The sequence below is a fragment of the Xyrauchen texanus genome, chromosome 4, assembly GCF_025860055.1.
Source record: "Xyrauchen texanus isolate HMW12.3.18 chromosome 4, RBS_HiC_50CHRs, whole genome shotgun sequence".
Lineage (NCBI taxonomy): Eukaryota > Metazoa > Chordata > Actinopteri > Cypriniformes > Catostomidae > Xyrauchen > Xyrauchen texanus.
Window position 1 is genome coordinate 33,544,379 of NC_068279.1, and position 11,701 is coordinate 33,556,079.

Consider the following 11,701-nt stretch of genomic DNA (forward strand, 5'->3'; position numbering starts at 1 on the left):
TAAGTAGGCTACGTATATTCAGAACCTCACAGCACAATCAAAAAACAAACACTGGAGAAATATTTTGTCAAATAAAGTGCTGCATCACAGAGCATCACAGATGTTAGAAACTGCTTTAGTATAATAAAATAATTACTTATTTATCATTATTATTATTATTATTATTATTAGTAGTAGTAGTAGTAGTAGTAGTAGTAGTAGAAGTAGTAGTAGTAGTAGTAGTAGTAGTACAGTGAATATTACATAAATGTACAGTGGCGATATTTGATGGAGCTTTTATTTTGAAGTGTTTCTGTGTTGTTTTGAGTTCGTGACGCAAAGCAATTATTAAACTGCAAAAGGTTGCTATTTAATTAAATAAGTATGTCCTCTATATGTGCCACACGCTACAACGTGAATTTGCACTCTGTTTACTGTCATCTGCTACCAACAGAGCTCGCAATGCTTATGACGGTGTTTTCCATGAATGAGCCAAGGAGGCGTTTTAAAAGGAACGAGCAGCGGGCGTCAGCACAACACTGTCTCACACAAGCGCCCACTTTTGAATAACATGCAAACTATATATTCATCTCATTAAATCACATTTTGCGGTTAAATAATCTCACTAGGACATAACGTGATTTTAATATGTGGGCTGAATGTTAAAGTATGGACATTCGTAGGTCAGATGGTATTGGTTTTTGGTATCAGTGCATTTTTATGAGTAGGAGTAGCCATGAGCATAGTATCATAGTATCATTACATCCCTAACCATAACCTATTTTTTAAAATTTTTATACACCATTTATTAGTTTTGGTTAATGTTATTTATAAACATACTATTGGTCACTGTTAGTTCATAATGCATTACATAATGTTAACTTAATTGAATGTTAATGTTAAAAAAAATTATTAGTTTAAGTATAAATTATAATTAATCTATGTTAATAAATTTGGTTAAATTATTGTTAACTCCTGCATTAACTAATTTTTACATATACAGCCTTATATATATATATATATATATATATATATATATATATATATATATATATATATATATATATATATCTTGTTACGTTGCACTGAAAAAATGGGTCGTCAAGTTGCACTATGTGAATTATAGTTTTGGAAGTACAATGAGTTCAGAAAGAAAAACAGAGCCATGGACATTTGAAGTGCTTTGCGTTTTTAATAGTCTCAATACGACATTTTAATTTGATACAAATGTACCGCTGTGTCATTGTTCTTACTCATGTTTTTCTCATTTATAACTTGGAAGATGGTTTGCAGTTTTCCATTGCAGAATTTGAGCATACATCCTTCATTAAACTGAAACTGATTTGCATGTCAATAAAGTTTGAATTGGTCACAGAACATTTTATAATTATACCAAGCTTTTCCTGCAAATGTTTCCTAGAGCTCTTGTTCAGATAGGTCTATCACTGGTTCTGATAGACCTCAATAATGGGATATTCTAAAAAACAAATAAACAAACAAAAAAACACTATTATAAAACTATTAAATATCCTCACAGATCTTAGAAATGATCCATCATAGTGATGTATACATTCAAACACAAATGAGATCTGTATGATGATCGCATTTTAAATTATGTTTCTATTTTTTTAAGTTTATGTTATGTATTTATATTTATCTGAGTTTATCAGGAACTCACAACAGAAACTCTCTGCCCCCAAAAGCAGTGGAATGTAAGATAATATTCATGCAATTCATTTTAAGTAATTTCAACCAAATATGTTTTGCATTGGGGAATTTAAGCCAGGCAGAGCCCATCTGGCTCACTGTAACAAAGATTGCATACTTAGAAACAATCTGTTTTTATAGGCACTGTAGAATTACAACCAAAGATTAGTGGAGAATAAAACCAAAGTAATTTCATTTGTATGCTATATTTTTATTAATATTGTTAATTTGAATTTAAAAAGAAAGAAAACATTATATTTTGTGCAGAAAAACAACAACAAAATGAAGCATATTTTCACATATGTGCACTGTGGCTTTTGCAGTTAAAAGCTGAGTTGTAAGCGGAGCATCTTTTCTCCTTTCATAAAACAAACAAATAAAACAACAACAACAACAACATCGATACAAAGTGGCTGGTAATAGATGCAGCATTTAGTAAACACAGTTCTCTCTTTTGTGAAGTCACAAAACTGTGAATTCATGTTAGTTTTAGAAACAGCTTGAATGGAGTGAAATTTAAGACATATACTTAGCAAATATATGGCTTTTAGTGTTGTTCCTCTCTCTTTCTCTTAGAAAGCAGTGGCAATAAAATAAATCAGAAGTGAGAGGTTTACTCACATCTACACTTAGCAAATATTCACCGATCAGCCACAACATTAAAACCACCTGCCTAATATTGTTTAGGTCCCCCTTGTGCTGCCAAAACAGCACCAAATCTGCATTTTAGATGATATTCTTCTCTCCACAATTGTACAGAGTGGTTATCTGAGTTACTGTAGACGTTGTCAATTCAAACAAGTCTGGCCATTCTCTGTTGATCTCTCTCATCAACAAGGCATTTCCATCCACATTACTACCCATCACTGGATGTTTTTTGTTTTTGGCACTATTCTGACTAAATTACGCCCAGAGACTGTTGTGCGTAAAAATCCCAGCAGATCAGCAGTTACAGAAATACTCAAACTAGCCCATTGGCACCAACAATCATACCACAGTCCAAATCATTGAGATCAAATGTTTTCCACATTCTGATGCTTGATGTGAACATTAACTGACACTCCTGCAGGATTTTATGCACTGCACTGCTGCCACACGATTGGCTGATTAGATAATCGCATGTATTATTATGCCAGATGGGCTGGTTTGAGAATTCGAGTAACTGCTGATCTCCTGGGATTTTCACACACAACAGTCTCTAGAATGTACTCCAAATGGTGCCATAAACATCCAGTGAGTCGCAGTTCTGTGGATGGAAATGCTTTGTAGATTAGACTGGTCAACAGAGAATGGCCAGACTGGTTCAAACTGACAAAGTCTATGGTAACTCAGATAACCACCCTGTACAATTGTGATGAGAAGAATATATTCTCAGAATGTTATTCTAAGATGTGGGTTACTACACAATATTAGGTAGGTGGTTTGAATGTTGTGGCTGATTGGTGCATGGCTCAAGCTAGTCTTGAAATGTTGTTGCAGATATACAACATATAGAATCTCACATGCCTCTCATGCCTCTCTACAACAAAGTCCAATGCATCACATGCTGTAGTTTGTAAAATTCTGTCACTTTCTGTGATTAGATACTTGTCAAATTGTATGCAGAAAGGAACACATTTAAAGATCTTCACAGAGTAAAAGAAAATCAAACAAAAAAACTCTTCAAGGACAAGAATTGAGGAATAATGTGCCTCTAAAGATAAAAACAATAGCAGAACAAGTAATGGGTGAGGAAATCACAAATAGCGAAGAGGGAAGACAATAAGTGATGAGCCTTACAATAAAACAATGCAATTATGTGTGACTTAGTTATGAAAATTAAGTCTGTTGACACTCACATTCAATATGTTAAGCAGATAGGTAAAATAAGTTCACAGTACAGTCATGTACAACCCCCCAACCGGCCTCTGTATTGTTGCTCTTTGGTTGGTGATATAAGAGATAGTTCACTACTGAGTTTTGTAGCAGTAAACACCATACAGCTTTTGCTTTTTGTCAGGGAAACCAATAAAGCGAACGGCTGCCTCTGTGGGACTGCAGTTCCTCCTGGGCCTGGAGATCGGGTAACGGACGCTACCATCGGCCAGCCAGCCGGCATCACAACGGTCGTATCCCAGCAGCTTCCAGGCAGAGTAGATGTGGCCCACCTTTGCAATCTCAGCTCCATCATTCTTGCATGCCTGGACAGCCTCATCATACGACTGCTTTTTTGGTAGGATCAAGTAGTAGAAGCGTCCTGTGATTTCAAAGGAATAGATTGAGGGTTTCAGGGTTGTGGAAACAGACACTACGAAAAGTGGTGTGAAAATTCAGTCAAAAGACATTCAGAGTAGATCATTATGTCAGTTTGTAAATTTCAGTTATACTAAAGCAATAACTCATATTTTTACAAAGTCATGTAAGTAATTTCCAATTTTTGCAAAGTCAGACTAACAGATATAAACAATATGATTTTCGCTTGACTTTGTCAACTTGGAATGTAATGCACAAGTCGTATGTGCTTTTTTTTGTGCTGTTCTGAAGCTTTCGAGGCATGGCCACTATGAACTGTGGTACGGAAAAGACCTGTGTGAAGATTATTAAAAATGTCTCCTTTTGTTTTCCATGGAAAAATAATAGCAAATGAGTTTGGAATGAAATTAGGATTAGTAAATAATGGCAGCATTCATTTTTGGGAGAACTATACATTTAACTTACCTTTAAGGGCAGATGTGAAGCAGAAAACATCATAACGACTGTTAGACTTGTCCCGTTGACCATAGTTTCTCAGTCCAGCTGAGGCCCTTGCGCCTCCGCAGGGCTCTCTGGGGTTGTTGATTGGATACTGCACAGTTCCATCATTCAGCCAGCCAGCATTGCACCAATCCAGGCCACCTTTCCATGCCTCAAACAGCTGCTCAAAGGAGGCAACCACCGCATCCTGCTCCAGGCATGCAGCCTCGGCATCATGGAAGTTAAGGTTGTAACGCCCCCGACGAGGGGAGTATGGGAAAACAACCCCTGTGAATAAAAGTGAATCTTCCCCTAAGGAAAAGTTCAACTAAGTATAATGTAAGATTATTTTGGTGAAGGAATTTTATGACTACACCAATGAACGAATGAGAACAATATTAACTGCAAGATATTACTGGAGATTGAGCAAATAATAAGTTGCACATAACAAGTGTTGAAATTAGTGTGAGAGATCATCTTCTTCACATTTAAAGTGTGAATGTACAGCTCTGGGTATAGTATGTACAGTAGATGACTGTTCTCTGAAATGAACAGCTGAAAATTCAATTTAGGAACTGTGCTTTAAAGGAATTATGCTTATTACAGGCAGTGCATTTAAGATTTATGTTTCATAACATCATGTAAAAACAAATGCATGGAAAATTTCTACTGTGTTAATTACATTGCAATCTTAAAACTGATGTGTGTAATTTTGTGATGTAAAAATTATTTCTAATTCAACTGTAAGTAACCAATATTTAGGTTGTTTTGACCAAAAAGTTTAACTTTGTGGCACTGTGGCACTGTCAAAACATTCCTCTGTTTGTTTGAGCACATTTATCCCAACACAGCAACATTTGCTCAACCAATGTTTTGAGTTTCTGATGGGACTGTTTGAACAACCAATGGAAGACAGGTGAATTTTCTGTAATCAGTTTGAAAACAATGATTATGTTTGGAAATTTGCTTGGTGACACTAGTGGCGCAGAAATTACACACTTCAGCTTTAAGGTTTAATTTTCATTTGTAAGTCATCTGCTAATTGGCTAAAAGTAAATGCTCTGCACATAATTGAAATGATTGAATCAAATAGCTACTATATCTTGCTTATAATACATCATGACAAAAAAGCTACCTTGCAGTTCAAGGTCCACTTCGATGATCTTGTCATTCAAGCCAACAATGACCTCACATCTGTAGGTGCCATAATCTTTCAGATTTATGTCAGTCAGAACCAAGGTGGCATCATTTTCATTTGCCTCCAACAAGTAAACACGATTTTGGAAATTCCCATAGGTCTTCTTGTGGAAGCCCATGGAGATAAGCACATTGGTTTCTGTAGAGTCATTTTCCATTTTGGTCCACTTGATTTTGGTTCCGGAAAAATCGGACTGACCCTCGAGGTGACAAGGCAGAGTAATATTGTCACCTCTGTTGGCATACACCTTAATCCTTGAGCCTATATCTGAAAATAAACAGATGGATATACCTCTCACAAGAGTTCACAGAAGATCAAATATGTTTTACATTCACTACATTTACATGCACTTTAAAAGTTTGATTTCAGTCAGCATAAAACATATTGTAGCTTGGCATGTATACACATTATTCGGACCACAATTTTGCTGTGAAACATGCTCTGTTTTTTACTTCCTTAAAATATTTGTTTATGCATTGTGTCATATCACTACAAACAAATCTGCTGTAGCTCTATTATAACTAAACGTGTAAACGTACTGATCGTTAGATTTTTTTTTTTTTTTTTTAGTTCTGACCCAAAACCCTGATTAGACAAAAGCCATGTTCAAAGCTGTTGTAAAATACTAGGACAATTCCTGTGAGAGCACATTCTAAATAAATACTTTGCTTGTAACTACAAATGACTACAGTTTATAATAATGAACTACATTACTTGGTGAATGATTTATTTATTCCAATTATTATTCATGATAAATTTCACTGTCTTTTATCATATTGATTTTGTTTATAGCAATTAACCACTTGCATGGGCACTTGCGGCTTATTGCTCTATTTTACATTTACTGGATAAAGGACAGTTTATTAGATTATTTACGATTCAAGTTGTCATTACACTGAATCATTCTTTGTTGATTTGGTTTTATGGCTATCCATATATTTTGTGATAAGGTTTTGAAGTCTGCGATCTACATAACTGTGGCATCAACACCAAAATGAAAGACACACAGTGCCATACAAACCACAACTGGAGGAAATTATCTAATTATGTTTAATTGGAATCAGATGCTCTGCTTGCAAACACACTGTGCAACAGCAGACAGCTCATCCATTTTCATTAAATGTCTTTTTTTCAAACATTGAAGACAAATGTTCCCCTCATACATCTCAGTTTTTTGCTAGTCGATGATGTGCAACATTTCTGGTAGTAGTTGCTTTGTCTGCTTGTGGTTAAGGGCATAATTGTCTGTTCAGCTCTTCTGGATGTTCCTGATCTCTGCTTGAGTCTTGGAGGCCCCAATTATTCACAGTTCCTTGATGGAACATTTGATGGATATCAAGGAAAATAAACAAGACCATAGAGTTCTGCTTGTCTGGTATACTCTTTTATCAAAGTGTCCACTGCACAACATACTTGATTATATTTAGCTTTAGGCACCATCCAGTCTCCATTTTCTCCATGGTTTTAACGGTCTACTGATGCTTTCTGCCAAATCATTCAACCCGCATCATCATTCAAGTGTAAAATGTTACTAAATGCCTGTATGTGCCACATTATCAAGTAAGATTTATCTTTCATCCACTTCAGTTGATTCATGTCAGCATGGGTTTAGTGGCGTTTCAATCTGACAAAACAAAGACTACTCTACTAAGAACCATGTCGCAAGACCAGGCTGATTTATAATTTAGGATGTGCTACTAATTGCCACTTATACATATATCACATATATATCTTTGGGTGCACATGGACAAAAAATAGACAAAAACTGTTTTTGTCGCACTAATTTTAAAATGGAAAGAGCATATAGTATGAACTGCAGTTCTACCATTTAAAATGATTTACCCCCTAAAAACATTATAAAATCCAGGGAGACAGAAAGTTCAAAGAAAGTTATAAAGCAATTATTTTCAGATAAAAATAATTTATTTGCAAGCATTATACTTCTCAACGATACTTTTAAGAAATAAATTACGATTTAGGCTTGCTTGATTACTGCCTGAGCTGTATTACTGCATACATAATACAATGTTACAAAACAGCAATGTTGAGTTTTGTGATGCTACTTGTTGGAAAAAGGTGCTTGTTACTAGAAAATCTATTGTGAAAATACTTAAACTACTGAAGTTAGTAGTATTAATACTTTTAGTCATCAGGAGAAAATGCATTTGAGTTACAGGACAGACCGATCACACTGTGAATTTGGTGATAGCCATTCAAATGTTCAGCTGCTGAGATTGATCTGTGTTGACTGGAATTCAAATTACTGCCCCTCCCCAGTGGCCAAATCTGGAAGTGCTGTTAAACTTAGTTTGAGGGTGAAATGACCACTGAGTGGTGCCAAAAGTTGTAAAGGATGTAAAACAGTCAGCAGGAATACATGCATCTAACCCTAACCATCAGGAGTAAAAATGTAGTATTAGAGGGGAAAAAAGCAATCTCCAAATCACACACATCTTACGCAATTACTTCCTGGTTCCCAAGGGACCAGAACCCATGTCTCTTAGGTTGCCTGCACAATGTGCTAACAGCAGCATTAGAGGGAACAGTGATATTGTTTGCAATTATGGAAACATGTCTGATGTCATTCTTAATGGCATATGCACAGGCTCTGTCATTCTTCTGACCAGCATGTTCAACAACTAATCTTTACATTGAGAAGCAGTGTAACCGCAGGGTGCCTGAAACACACCAAAGCGTTTCCCACCAGGAAAAGCTTTCCACCTAAGGAAACCTTTCCCACATGTTCAAACCTGAGATGGAAATCATTAGCAGGCACTCATGATTTTTTGCCTTCTGCTTCAAGCCCCTTACCTTACCTAGGCCTTACCCCACTATTACCCCTCACTTAACTGAACCTCCCTAAATAATGAACTATCCCCTGTTCTTACAATGAGTGATCCACCATCTGTATCAATCACCAAAAGCTAAGTTAAAGAAACATGACAATCAATTCATGAACTGATGAGAGAATCCTCTCCTTCCAGATGTAATTAAAACACTAAGCTCCACAGTTTTAAAGAAGCTCTTACATTCATTAACACCATTGTTCAGATCCCTTTTACCACTTTAGTGTGAGTCATGCACTCTCTCTCTCTCTCTCTCACACACACTTTCTTCCTAATAAACTCTCACATAGGAGACAGTGTGCCAATGTTACAAGCTGGAAACAGAGGGAATAGATGAATAATTGCTTCTCAAATTATTAGGCACACCCTAGAAGAATAACAGTAGTTACCAGTTTCTGAAATTTACTGCTAAGCTTTTTGGATTTGGGCTCCACACACAAACAATCTTGAAATAAAGTGTACTTGTTTTGGCATAAAATATTCATACTGATGGGGAGATTTTGCATCAGTTTTGCACAATTTTAAGTTCTCAAATTTCAACCCAAACCCAGACCTTCTTCATATACCCAATTCCAACCAATCCCCAAGGCACCCCATCCCCCTATTTCCACCCTCCCATTATCCCCGCTCTTATAAGCAAATAGAAGGAAAATGTTTACTCTTGCCTTGCAGAATGGAAGCACTGCGGTGGTTTAAATATTTAAAAGTGCCTCTTTCATGACCAGCAAAGGATAGATTAGGAAATGTAAATTGATATATTTTTAGATGACAATGCTAAAATGGACACAAACTGAGATAGACCATATGGGAAATTAATATTGTATATTGTAGAGAAAAAAAATATATTTCAATGCACACACAAAAAAGACAAATAAAATATAGAGAAAAAAGGTCAAAACTCACATCAGATCAAAAAGCGGTTGGGAAATATCCTCTATAAACTGCAACAGAAACAGTGAGGGTGAGATAAATTTACATTAACTCTATTATTCAATGTGGTAACTTAATAAATATGTCCGGTGCCCATTGGCAACTTGAATGCATCTGCTGTAAACTATAAACTGTGGCTTTGGAGCCCTTTAAGATGCAACAAAATCCTCTTTGAGATGTATACAATCCTAAATGCATGGAAATACACTGATTTGGCCTCCACATCTGTGTATACATGCATCACATGGAAACACTGCCACATATGAGTCTTGCAGTCCTAATGGCAACACTTTACTTCCTACTCTTTGCTGAGTAAATGAGGTAAGCATGAGCCGAGTTATTGCACACAGCTTGGATGGGACCATAACCATCCTACTTGTGCATTGACATGTAGGCTTTCTCACTGTCTATGTAAGTGTTATAGTCCGTTTATTTGAAAGCATCTCTCTCGCTCCCTCACAATTTCTCGTTTTCTCTCCCCCCTCACACACGTGAGCCATTCTTTTTCTAAATCACACACCCCCCTACTCAGCCATCCTTGACTAATGGCTGCATTATGCCTTGAACAGAGCGCCCATGAATCACGCCTGTCTTAAGCAGCCGCTCAGAGCTCTTAACCATACAAAACTTTCGCTCCTGCCTCCCGGTCCCCACCTCTTCTCCTTGTGCCCCAGCCCAGACCCAGCCCAATCTAAACAAACCCACTGTTTTTACAAACCATTACCTCAGAGGGAAAAAAAGAGAGTAATTTGGATTCTGTTCAGCAAGGGGCTACATACATTTTTAGGGGCTGTTAATTTTGCTGTGGTTCCTGTCAGATTACATACTCAGTGGCTTCAATTTACATAAAGTAATTGTGTGAAATCAGAGGCAACGCCTGTAGTCTCAAACACGCAGCTGCAGATGGGACATAAAAAGGTCCACTGTGTGGCTCCTTATCACAAGCTGCCATAACTAAGCTCTTGACATCATTTGCCAACAGGAGCAAACAAAAAGGTATTACATCTGCACACAGATGTAATCTGAAGGACCAATGTTCATGCTCAGTTCAGTGATACTTCTCCTCCCCCAATAACTGTCAACTGCTAAATACCATTAAACAGCTGTTACATTTCCTTTGTCAGATGGTATAGACCAGTACTAATGGGTCGCGACCCGAATATTGTTTGCAGGTCTGTTGTATTAGGGCTACAAACAATAGGGAAAATCAATGCTACTGCAAATGAAAATAATAAACTGCAACTAAATGTATACAGTAATTGTACACAGTTAGGGAAGCAAAATAAATGGGCTTATACATTTTCAAAAGCGAAGGGAAAATGCTTCCCAAATCTTTTGTTGCTGACCTCAAAGGCTGTGCATGAGATAAATTGTGGAGAAGCAAATCCAAAAGACCTTATGAAGGGCTGAGTCTTGGAAGTATTTCTTGAGATGAATAGTGGAATATAATAATTCAAACCCATTCATTAAGATGCATTGTAGAAGCAATCACATTGAGGAAATTAGTACATTCATCCATGGCAAATATTATTTTCTTAAAAACATAAAATAATAGTAATAATATATAAATATATATCACAATATATATTTTGTCATTCATTCTCATAAGACTTTTACTCAAAATTACCTACTTTATTTTTTGAGCAGTTTCTGCTGTACAGTTTGGATCTTTGAGTTGTATTACAATCATCCACCACACTCTTATAGACACATATAAACAAATGCGTTCTGAAATTGCAATCCATTTATTCGTTCATTCATGCACAAATGTATGAGAAGTGGTTCCTACCTTGTGCTTCAACATGCAGATTCAGACTGGTAGTAAGTAACACCAAGAAAAGCAGAGCAAGCATCTTTTTTATCTCTTTGCCTAAAGGCCTCTTGACTGAAAAAGCAAATAAAAAAGATATGGGAAAAATAAATGAAATCAGGTAACAAAAATGGAAAGTGCAGGCAAAACACACTTTCTTGCCGTTGTTGTCGATGATGAGGTGAAGGTGTTAGTAATTGTGCCTCAAGAAAATTTGGGCTCCACAGAGGTCCATACAAAAGGCTTATATTGAGCCTTGGCCAATTGTGGCCACACCCCCTACCCTTAGAGATCGAGATGGAGCCCGTAACCCTTCTTTTTTGTGCAGACTCCCTCATTTAAGAACTGCATCCCTTTCTGCCATTCATGATAATCTGCTTAGATTTTAGAGGAGATGTGGCATGTGTGGACTACTATGTGTTGTTTGTGCTGGCTGCATTATGTATATCAAGGTTTATATAGAAATAAATAAAACATTTATTTAAAATTAGGAAAAAATCATGTATAAAAGACAGTAAA

The 11,701-nt window shown here is 36.4% G+C and overlaps 1 protein-coding gene across 2 annotated transcripts; it reads right to left on the reverse strand.

Moving 5' to 3' along the window:
• Positions 1 to 1,151: 1,151 nt before the first annotated feature.
• On the reverse strand, positions 1,152 to 11,411 carry LOC127642373 (hyaluronan and proteoglycan link protein 1-like). 2 transcript variants are annotated; one of them, XM_052124995.1, is made up of 4 exons: positions 11,162 to 11,411; positions 5,534 to 5,863; positions 4,384 to 4,686; positions 1,152 to 3,922 (listed from the first exon to the last, which is right to left on the reverse strand). In XM_052124995.1, the coding sequence occupies exons 1-4, from the start codon at positions 11,223 to 11,225 to the stop codon at positions 3,636 to 3,638; spliced, it is 984 nt and encodes a 327-aa protein (XP_051980955.1). In that variant the 5' UTR covers positions 11,226 to 11,411; the 3' UTR covers positions 1,152 to 3,635. The 2 variants fall into 2 exon arrangements, with proteins under 2 accessions (XP_051980955.1, XP_051980949.1); XM_052124989.1 differs by having other exon boundaries at positions 4,384 to 4,710.
• Positions 11,412 to 11,701: the final 290 nt, after the last annotated feature.

Bases quoted from the DNA above. Each gene is read 5' to 3' on its own strand.
- LOC127642373 (XM_052124989.1), bottom strand. From the start codon at position 11,225: ATGCTTGCTCTGCTTTTCTTGGTGTTACTTACTACCAGTCTGAATCTG. The intron at 4,711-5,533 runs GTAGCTTTTTTG...ACTTTTCCTTAG, and splicing joins AGTGGACCTTGAACTGCAAG to GGGAAGATTCACTTTTATTC. The intron at 3,923-4,383 runs GTAAGTTAAATG...TTGAAATCACAG, and splicing joins CTTCACATCTGCCCTTAAAG to GACGCTTCTACTACTTGATC.